The sequence below is a fragment of the Vanessa tameamea genome, chromosome 24 (assembly GCF_037043105.1).
Source record: "Vanessa tameamea isolate UH-Manoa-2023 chromosome 24, ilVanTame1 primary haplotype, whole genome shotgun sequence".
Lineage (NCBI taxonomy): Eukaryota > Metazoa > Arthropoda > Insecta > Lepidoptera > Nymphalidae > Vanessa > Vanessa tameamea.
This window is the reverse complement of record NC_087332.1, coordinates 4,749,009-4,759,994: the sequence shown is the minus strand read 5'-3', so window position 1 is coordinate 4,759,994 and position 10,986 is coordinate 4,749,009. Positions and strand designations below refer to the sequence as shown.

The 10,986-nt window shown below is 32.1% G+C and overlaps 1 protein-coding gene across 1 annotated transcript; it reads left to right on the top strand.

The window, feature by feature from the left end:
- Nucleotides 1-7,761: 7,761 nt before the first annotated feature.
- On the top strand, nt 7,762-10,685 carry LOC113402737 (5-hydroxytryptamine receptor 1-like). Its single transcript, XM_064218846.1, has 2 exons — nt 7,762-9,187; nt 9,358-10,685. Exons 1-2 carry the CDS (start codon nt 8,219-8,221, stop codon nt 10,102-10,104), a joined length of 1,716 nt encoding a protein of 571 aa, XP_064074916.1. The 5' UTR covers nt 7,762-8,218; the 3' UTR covers nt 10,105-10,685.
- Nucleotides 10,686-10,986: the final 301 nt, after the last annotated feature.

The following is a 10,986-nucleotide window of genomic DNA, read 5'->3' as shown; positions in this document are numbered from 1 at the left end:
TGTTAGCGATAGTACAAAACTTTTATAATCCTTTTCATAAGACTCATAAATCACTCAAATGTCGATGTAAAATCAAAGGTGGTTAAAAATAGTATGTTTTCAATATAAACAATTTCAAAGTATACATCGCGATAAGTAAATTATTTCGACAGTAAATTGAAGTGAGGAAAATAAATTTACATTACGTTTTCTAACTTCAAAGGAAACTGTTATTTACTGTTAATATGAATAGGATCATAGTAGTGTCTACAAAGATTTCTTTCCAGTAAAATTATTGTTCGATTCGGAATTGAATTGTTGAAATTAAAGTGTAAATTTACACAAAGACATATTCTATTATTTTTTTGCCAAGTGGATCGGAAATGCGATTCAGCAGGAAAATGTTGCTAGCATTCTGCCACCATTCCACGCGGTCATGATTTGTACAGTAACTATATATATATATATATTTTCGATTTTAATGTAAATAAATGATTTATCACGATACAATCTTAATTCCAGATTAAATAGGTTTTTTAAAAAAATTGACAGACGCACAAAAGTAATTCAAGTTAAGGTCAAATTAATTATTGTCAGTCTAGATGGCTCGGCAGTTACAATGCGTGCAAATTCAGTGAATTGTCATGTACTTAATTTATGTTTATAATTCATCTCATGCTCAGCGGCGAAGGAAAACATCGTGAGGAAACTTGCATGTGTCGAACTCAACGAAATTCTGTCACATGTTTCACCAATCCGCATTGGAGCAGCGTGAATAACCCAACCATCTCTTAAAGGGATGTTACACCTTAAAAGGGAGAGAAGGCCTTAGCCCGGCAGTGGGAAATTTACAGGTTATGGCTATATTAAAAAAAAAACAAGACTAAAGACAGGATTAAAACAAGGACCTCAAACCAGTCAATCGTAAAGTATTATATAAATAATATGAACGTATTATATCATTGATATTACATATTTTATTAAACCAAAAACCATCATTACCTTAAAAGCTAGTAACTAAATCAACGAGACATTTACTGAAATATATTGAAAAAAAACTAGCATTCATATTAAATTCAAACCCACGACGCTTCTTTAAACTGAATCCTAGCGGTGTTGTACAATTGAACAATAAATTCTTAGGTACCTTTTAAAATTGCAACAGGAAATTGTATAAAATACAGAAATTGTATTTCTTCGGAGTAGGTAATCATAATTTATATTTCTTTATTAGATTTCTCCTTGCAGTGCGCGTATAGTTGATTATCGGATAACCTATATTAAATATTGCCTATTTTCACTGAGAATTTCATACGTATTCGTTTTTTGTTTTTTTTTTTTCGTGCACCGTTTAGTAAACCGCAGTGCTTATACAGCATTGCGGCTTGTTAAATGGAATGTCAATTTAATTTTGAAATGTAATTTTTATTTTTAATCATTCAACTCATGCGCAAACAACTACATAAATAGTGTCTATAGTTTTTTTTTTTTTTTTTTAATTTATAGTATGAAGATTTCACAAAGGTATGCGTTATTAAATCACTAAGATATTACTTATTAAGTAGTATTTTAGTCATTTAATTACGTAGAGTGCTTCGCGCAAGTAAGATTTACCCGCCTATAATATAATTGCTCCGTCGGCGTGTGTCAAAGCGTGATGTTTTTTTCCAATAAATCGATAGAAGAAATGGTCAATATATCTCTAATAGCAACTTGAAATTTTTGTGGTGACAGTTCATAAGGTGGCATTTGCCAGCCCTATTATAAGTTAATTAAAAAAAAAAACATAATTTGATACATTTCCAATAAGATACCAGATAACTTCACGTAACATGTAAATTTTTGTTTAATTTTTTTTTCCTATGCTAACATATCGCATTCTATGGCTTAGAATAAATCTCCCTGATTTTGTATTTACATTTCACGATCCAATTCATCGACGTGTTCCGAATTTGTACTTACAGAATAACGCTATAGATACCGAATCGTAAATAATCGTAGGCGTAGGGTTGCCATGATAAGCAATCGCTATTATCGGAATCGACAATTTATTATCAATCGAGTTTAATTAATTGCTCGAGTGCTTTGTTGGGGAGATGACCTCGCTAAAACCTATTATTAATATATTTTTTGTGAGTTATATAATTACGTCACCGGTGAACTTTGAGCACTAAGGTATCGTACTAATTTATTATTGTTACGATGTGCTTCTGAATGTATTCTTTGCAAAAATAAATCTGAACAAAATTTTATCTTAGGGAAAATTCTATGATATATATTTTTGATATTCGTGTAAATTCGATGGAATCGCAACTGGATCGTATAAGTTGAACAAAAAAACCGCTAAACGTCGATTTCGATTTCGTTAAATTGACTATTTTTTAGTAGAATTAACCCTATTTTCGTTTACAATAAATCTGGCGAGACTGTAAATTGACTATACATTGTGAAAGGAGCTTGACAATGAAATGATTAAAGATTCGATAGTTTATAATCTATTAGCTTTACTCAGTTACGAAATAAGCTACTGACTCTGTATGACATTAAGACAATTGGCAAAGTTCGAACGCTTGTAAAATTATAATTAAAATATCACAAACATTACTAACAAACAACACATCAACTCAAATTATAAAAAGTAACACGTCCTACTATATATTCAGAACTTAAAGGTCTTTATAAAATTAAATTGAAAAAAAAAACAAACGGTAGACCTGTACTAGTTGGAACAGTGAGTACAATACTAACGATTCTTTAATAATATAAACTATAAATTCCAAATTGCTTCACTGTTGAGAATCATTATCATAAAAAAATGAACATTATTTTACTTGAAAGGCATTACAAATAATGACACTTTGATCGTGAAAAAAATGAAGGCTTGTACTTAATGTAAGTAACTTACAGAAACCATAAGCAAAATGGGAAGATAAAATTCAAGTTACTGAAAATTGATGTGGAAACAACCCGTATTAACGTTAGTTTGATGTCGGACGTACGAAGTATTAAATTGTACTTCAATATAAATTGTGTATAAACCGAAATGACGATAGATCATAATACCTTCATACAAATATATTAAAAGTCTATTTATATCCATATTCATTTGATATTACTAATATTTTAAGTGAAAAAGTTTGTTACCTAGCTTTATTAACAGACGTGTGTATGGCCACACGTCTGTTAACAAAGCTAGGACAGGTTTTGGATTTTAGGCAAAATATAAATCTATTCATTCACAAAGACGACCCTTCACTAAATCATCGGCTAACATAACTTTATCGATAAAAGTGAGAACGAAGAGCGGGAAAAAAATTATTTAATTTAATTAGTGGTCAATTATTGACCACTGTTCTGATCGCTCTTAGCTTTAATAGGCTATTTGACTGGTTTTTAAAATCCATTTTATATTATTTAGTAGAGGTTAAGGAACCCTAGTAAAAGTTGTTTTTTTTTTTAATTCTAGTATATATTTGCTGTAAAATATCAAATTAAAAATTTCATACTTATATAGCGCGCGAATACACTACTTTGACAACATGGCGCTGCAATGGGGTCGGTGACGTCACTTGCCTGTATTGAGGTTAACAAGTAAGTGACGTTGTCATAAACCCGACCAATCAGGAGCGTTTTGTGACACGTGACAAACGTTTAAAAAAATGCATTTTTATTTATGGATTTTTGAATAAATTAATTATCATTTTCAACTTTCGTTAATAAATAACCATTTTTAAACTCATAATACATATATACTGATTACAATAATTGACACTTTATTGTTCGCATTGTCAAATAACCTATAGTCTATCTAGACATGTAAATAATCAGAGGGATTTTTATTTAATGTAGTATTATGAATATAATATAAGGCGAGGGTATAAGAAAGTTCTTATAGTGACTAATTAGCCATTCATCCCAAACTTCATCTGAGAATGATTTATAGGGTAGGTGATTAATCTTCCATACAAATATCTAAAATAAACATCACTAATAGGTACTGAAAAATTAAAATTAATTTAATGGTATTTTATGTCAGATACTTGGTTATATTCTAAAAATGTAAGACTGATGTCTAAAATAGAGGAAAGTTAAGTCAAAAATATTTAAACACAAAACCCTTTCCAAAGATTGTTAATTTTTGGTGTTGTAAATATTTTAATTTTCGGAAAACACTTTGAACCAGAGGTGTTATGGTCCAGTGGTTAAAAACGCGAATCTTAACCTATGATCCTAAGTTCAAACCCAGGCAAGTACCATTGAATTTGCATGTGCTTATTTTGTGTTTATAATTCATCTCGTGCTCGACATTGAAGGAGAACATCGTAAGCAAACCTGTTTTTGTGTTATATGGTATTCTGCCACGTGTATACAACCAGCTTTGCGGGAGCGTTGTGGAGTAGGCAAACCTCCACAAAAAGACAAGAAGGTCTTAGCCTGGTAGTAGGACATTTACAGGACTTACTTTACTATAATTTTTACTTCACGTTTAACTTTCAAACTTCAAATACATCCTAATTGAACCTACATGTAATTAAAACTTTCCTACATTATTTGTATATACTTGTATTATGAGTTTGGTTTATAACGATCTGAACCGTTCATTAAAAGTTTGAAAAGGCATTAATTAGATAACAATAACGTTATTGTTTTAAGCCAGTAATAAATAGTACAAAACCTTTTTTTGTCTAATTGGTCAAAACTTGTCTATCACACAACAGTCCAGTTTTTCGTTTGTTTGTCAATCGATTTTGTTTGGAATTTGCGACATTTAATGTTATAAGCAGTAGAAAAAATAATGTTCGAAAATTCAAAATTAAAATAATGATTAAATAAAATTTTAAACTGCGGTAATAATACCTGTAGGTATTCTGTAGGAAGGAGCTCGAAACCCACCGCAGAGCATGAGCGTGAAATGACAGAATGTGAGTTGCGATAAAATTTATAGAATACACCTATCAAAATGGCGTATCGCCATAACTCAGTTGTTAACATATCATGAGTGAGATACGAAGTGAATTCGAAAACTACTAGTAACAAATTCCTGCTCGCTGCTTTCCTTCAATTAAAGATAATCAGGTAAAACTTATATAATCACGTCATACTTTTTATATTTTCAGGTTTCTAAACAGACGATGTAAACACCGTCTGTTTAAAAGCTAAAGCTAAAGCTTTTAAACATTTTTTTTAACTCCTATACATTACTAGCGACCCGCCCCGGCTTTGCACGGGTGCAATGCTGATACTAAATATACAGTTTAGGGTCATATTGATGTATATTGCACAATGTATTTAAGTTACTTAATTGGATAAGGATGTAAGCCATTATTTCTCTTGAAAAGTAAATAATAAAAAAATGTTATTGTGGGTTATCCTTAAGAGAAAGATATGTACGATCCTGGACATTTTGTAGACCTTTTTAACCTTTTTAAGGCGTACAGTACTGTAGTTCATTATTTTGATATATCTCGCAGGGTTCAGCCATAGATGCAATCTAAGCTAAAAAAAATGTGTTTATTTACGACATCCTACTAGAAACTTCTAAAATTATCAGTATTTCTCTACTATATTATGTATGTTTTATACATATAAACCTCATTCTTGAATCACTCTATGTACTAAAGAAACCGCATCAAAATCCGTCGCATAGTTTTAAGCATCGAAGCACACTATGCTTAGATCAGACAGACAGCGAAAAATATATTATTTTTAATTTATTAGTTTTCATTCAATTACAGATGACATCAAAAATATACAATTATTAAAAATGTTATACATCAGAATTATATTACAATTTGATTCCTTAATCATCTAATTTCACGTTCAAGCCGTCCACTAGGATTAGTTTAATCTAGGCGAGGGTTTCATTATTCATAGATATTGTACCAGTAGTAATGAAATACCCAAAACACCACCTGTCAGGACGGATATTAATTAAATATATCTTTTTCTTATATATTTTTTTAACATAGTCTTAAATAGCCAAGCAAGGAGAGCCGAGATGGCCTAGTGGTTAGAACGCGTGCATCTTAAGCGATGATTTCGGGTTCAAACCCAGGCAGGCACCACTGAAATTTCATCAAAATTCCTTCTCGGCGATGAATCGTGAGGAAACATCGTGAGGAAACCTTCTGTCCGTCTAATTTCAACGAAATTCTGCCACATGTGTATTCCACCAACCCGCATTGGAGCAGCGTGGTGGAATATGCTCCAAACCTTCTCCTCAAAGGGAGAGGAGGCCTTAGCCCAGCAGTGGGAAATTTACAGGCTGTTAATGCTAAAAAAAAATAATAGTCTTAAATTGTTTAACGATATTTCATTGTATATTAATGACATACTCTGTAATTAAATTGGTGGAGAAGAGTAACTACTGAGTTTCTTGCCGGTTCTTCTGAGTAGAATCTAAATTCCGAGCCGGTGGTAACTTTACATTTTATTCGACACCGTAACATGATTCAAAAGTGATTTTATGAGCCTCCTTGAATAAAAAATATTTTGATTTTGATTTAACAGCTTCACCGCCAAATAATAATAAGTAGTCTTACAAACGTATAATAAAAGATGACAGAAAAAAAATAATCGGTGATTACTAAACCCCTATAAAACAACATGAATAAGTCCATTAATAAATAATAACGATAAGGGTAAAATACTTCATAAAATCACAACATAAAAACGATATACGTATTTAAATAAAATTAAAACGGTTGAATGTGGTGCGTTGGTCGTAAATAACGTACAATGTTTTTGACACCACCCCCATCATGACTGTAGGGTTGACTTACTGGTATTTAGGGTATTAACTAACGACGACGTCACTGCTAATCCTTTTTACCTTTGAATTTATTAAAATTATATGCAGAGTACCTCAGGGTAATATTCTCGGGCTATTATATTCCTTTTGCTATGCTAATGAATATGTATACGAAGTAGTTCAAAGATTAGGAAAACAAACTTCATTGTATGTTTAAATATATAAAACTTCTGTACGTGTGTATGTAACTGAATTCCTTCTAAGCGGTTGGGGCGATTTTGATGATATTTTCTATGTATATTTAGCTGGGTTCCTGAATGGTTTCGATTGCACCCAATTGGTGGCGCTGCGATCTGGAAGTAACCAAAATTATTATTTCATTAAGACGAAGTCGGGACGGTTTGATAGTTTATATATATTTAAACAAATAATAAAATGCTATTCAAATCATCTTGTTTGTTTGGATAGTTGTTTTTTTTTTCATCTATGTAATGTTTGCTAATAAGTTTTATTCACGTCGGTGTTTTTTTTATTTCATTTTAAAAATAGATTCTCTTTTAAGAACAATAACAAATTTGGTATGACCAACGTCAAAATACGCTTAAGGTATACCAGCTCTTTAAGAATCGTTAGTAATGTACGATAGTTATCATTCAGGTTAATAGCCACGTATCCATATATGTTATCAAATGGGTAGTTAGTGTTTTAAGACATCGTTATTGTACGTGAATGGACGTACGTCCGCGCTTCATAATTGTTTTATAGTCTGTCTCTATAAAACACATCAGCTTGTTAATTTAATTGTTATTTTTAATTATAATAAAGCATTATAGGCGAGGTATTTAAAAAAAAAAAATTACGTACTATAAAATATAACAATTTTATATCATTAGAGATGAAGGCTACATGTCCTTTTTTTTAAATGTGTTCATTATTTCTTAAATTCACATATTACTTATTTACTCATTTATTAATTTAAAAATAGAACATTTTCTTTACAAACGTCAATAGCTTTTTTCTTTTCTTTTCAGATTGGAGATTTTTTCACCCAGCGCTGACACTAATGAAGCAATCCGCAGATGGGATATTGAACCAGTAGCTACTCCAACCGCTTTTCCAGTGCAATAAAACAACAAGAACCAACCAAAGACAAGAACGACCGAAACCAAACCCTATTCACCAATAGAAAAGAACCATTTTTGTTAAATTAAAACATACTATCCAATGGCTCAGCTCGGAATTGGAAGGGCAATCCTGGCGATATGTCAATTAAAGCCCATTCTATATTGTAATCAATTGCGCCATTCCAAAACGAAACAACTTCATGACAAAGTCGTTTTTCAAACTTGATTTGTAAATATCAGTTGGGTTTTAATTTGAACGTAAAGCCAAATAAATTAGAGGAAAATATAAAGAATATTATAATAAACCCGATGCATGGTAAGGATAAAGAAACGATTTTAATCGTCACCCAAGCCAGGGACTCGTATGGCGGCTCAAAATCATAATTTCCACTGTTCACGGCCTAGCTTCGTTACTTTACCTTCGTGTCTTCTCATACTCGTATCTGTATTATTGCAAGCTGATTTTGCATTTTCTATAGATTACAACGATTCGAACCTCTCGGCGTACGATAGTACGACTCCAAATACAACAATAAATTGGACGCTTTACGACACTAATACAACACTATTAAAGAATTCACATATAAAACATACTAAATACTCCACGCTTGTAACTGTTCTTCTGACGGCTGTATTTATGATAGTTATCTTTGGAACAATAGTAGGTAATATTTTAGTTTGCGTCGCCGTTTGCTTAGTACGAAAATTGAGAAGGCCTAGCAACTATTTAATTGTATCGCTAGCTGTAAGCGATCTTTGTGTCGCGACCATGGTGATGCCAGTAGCTATGGTTTATGATTTAATGGGATCGTGGCCGTTTGGACCTGTGGTTTGTGATTTCTGGGTATCCAGTGATGTCTTGTCTTGTGCGGCGAGTATATTGAATTTGTGTATGATATCTGTTGATCGATATTACGCAATCACAAAGCCACTGGAATACGGTGTGAAGAGAACGCCAAAACGTATGCTCTTTTGCGTTTTTATAGTATGGATGAGTGCTGCTTTTATATCGTTGCCGCCTGTTTTAATTTTGGGCAATGAGAAAACCGAAACCTCGTGTTCGGTGTCTCAAAACCAAGGATATCAAATATATGCCACGTTTGGTTCCTTTTATTTACCGTTAACAGTGATGGTAGTTGTGTACTACAAAATATTTAGCGCAGCTCGAAAAATAGTAAAGGATGAAAGACGCGCGCAGTCGCACCTGGAAACGCATTGTTATTTGGAAATAAATGTAAAGAATGGTGGTGCAGCTGAAGCGAAGCTGTTGGGGAGCCAGCCTGCCCAGCCGCCTCCTCCGACGCGAGGTTCAACTGCAAGTACGAACACAACGGTGAGATTTAATTTAAGTACTTATTTTCTAAAAAAAATAAAAAATAATCCTTTCTTTTACGCATAAAATTAATTTAAATTTTAGAAGTATACTACGTAGTAGTAAATAGTATACTTCTTAAATTTAAATATTTTTCAGAGAGCTAATAGAATTTTCATAACTTGTTACAGTGTAGTATAGACAAAACTGAAAGTTCAATAGGAAGATACTTCACAGGACAACGAAAATCAAACGAGTCGCAATGTCCAATGCTTCAACCAAAGACACCTACTAAACCTATACACACAATAAATCGACCAAACTCGCAAATGGGTCCCGTGCCGGAAATTAAACACCCACCCAAAGAAAATAGACGAAGGCAATCTTCAGAGAGTAGTAACAAATTAAATACGAGTCGAATTCGATCATCATTATCTAGTTTCGCTCAAAAAAGTCACTTTGCGAAGGATCTCTTACAACCGACCCATTCTCCGCACCAGAAAAAGCTACGTTTTCAGCTAGCTAAGGAACGTAAAGCGTCGACTACACTGGGTATAATTATGTCAGCGTTTATTATTTGCTGGCTGCCGTTCTTTGTGCTCGCTCTGATAAGACCGTTTGTTAACGAGGACACGATTCCCGATGCCGTAAGTGCGCTATTCCTATGGTTAGGCTACATTAACAGCCTCCTCAACCCGATAATATACGCAACCCTGAACAGGGATTTCAGAAAGCCATTCCAGGAAATACTTTTCTTTAGATGTTCAAATTTGAACCACATGATGCGAGAGGAATTCTATCACAGCCAATACGGAGGGCCTGATCAGCATTACTGTGTAAATAACTCGTCTAGTAAACTCGCAAACTATGAAGAGGGCGTAGAAATAGTTTCCGCTGTGGATAGGGAGGAAACAAGAGCGTCGGAAAGTTTTCTATGATTGTCAATGCAAAAGGTCGAATGTAGAGACCTGGATACTGTGATTTAATAAAGACTTATAAACCAGTGTGTTATAGTGCTAACATGAATTATACTTTTAGTATATAATAACTGCAAATATATAACAAACTAGTCGTGAACATATTTAATAAAATTCGCTTCCTTTCACATAATCTGTCCGAAGAACTTTTCGTGTAAATATAGAAGATTAATTTTATTATTAATTTGTAGCAAAGTGTAGATAATTATGTCTATAGTATTCTATCAGTTACCTAATCAAAGATATTTATGTAATAAATTAATTAGGATAATTTATATTTTGGAATGACCAAAGAGTCCTTAGTCGTATGTAGTTGAGAATTTATAAAAAAAAAAAGAAATAAACTGTTGTGAATTTATTAATCTTGGTATTATTTTGTATTATAATGTTATGGATGTACTGACAAATAATTATAGGAGCCAGTATTACATGTGATAGTAGAAATAGTCACTTCGTTTTGTTTATTGTATGTAGTGAAATGTTTGCGTTAGTTTGTATAACTTTTGCCCATTTAGTATACGATTAAAATTATTTCAATTTTTTTTTGAATATTATTATTGTAAATGTATTTATCACAATATTAGTATGAACAATGGCACTGCCAGCTAAAGTAATAATATAATAATTAAAACAAATAAATTTAAGTAATTTCCCAAAAAAACAATTCACATTTTTTATTGATGTTCTAGTTTAAAGTAAAATAAATTGTTGATTTGTAAATACAGTGCCGTCGAAAATAAAATGCATTATTTAAATATTCTACATTGGTACAGTTAGTATAAATATTAAATAATAATAAAGCACTTTACCTCTATTCACAAAATTAGATCAATATTAATTAAG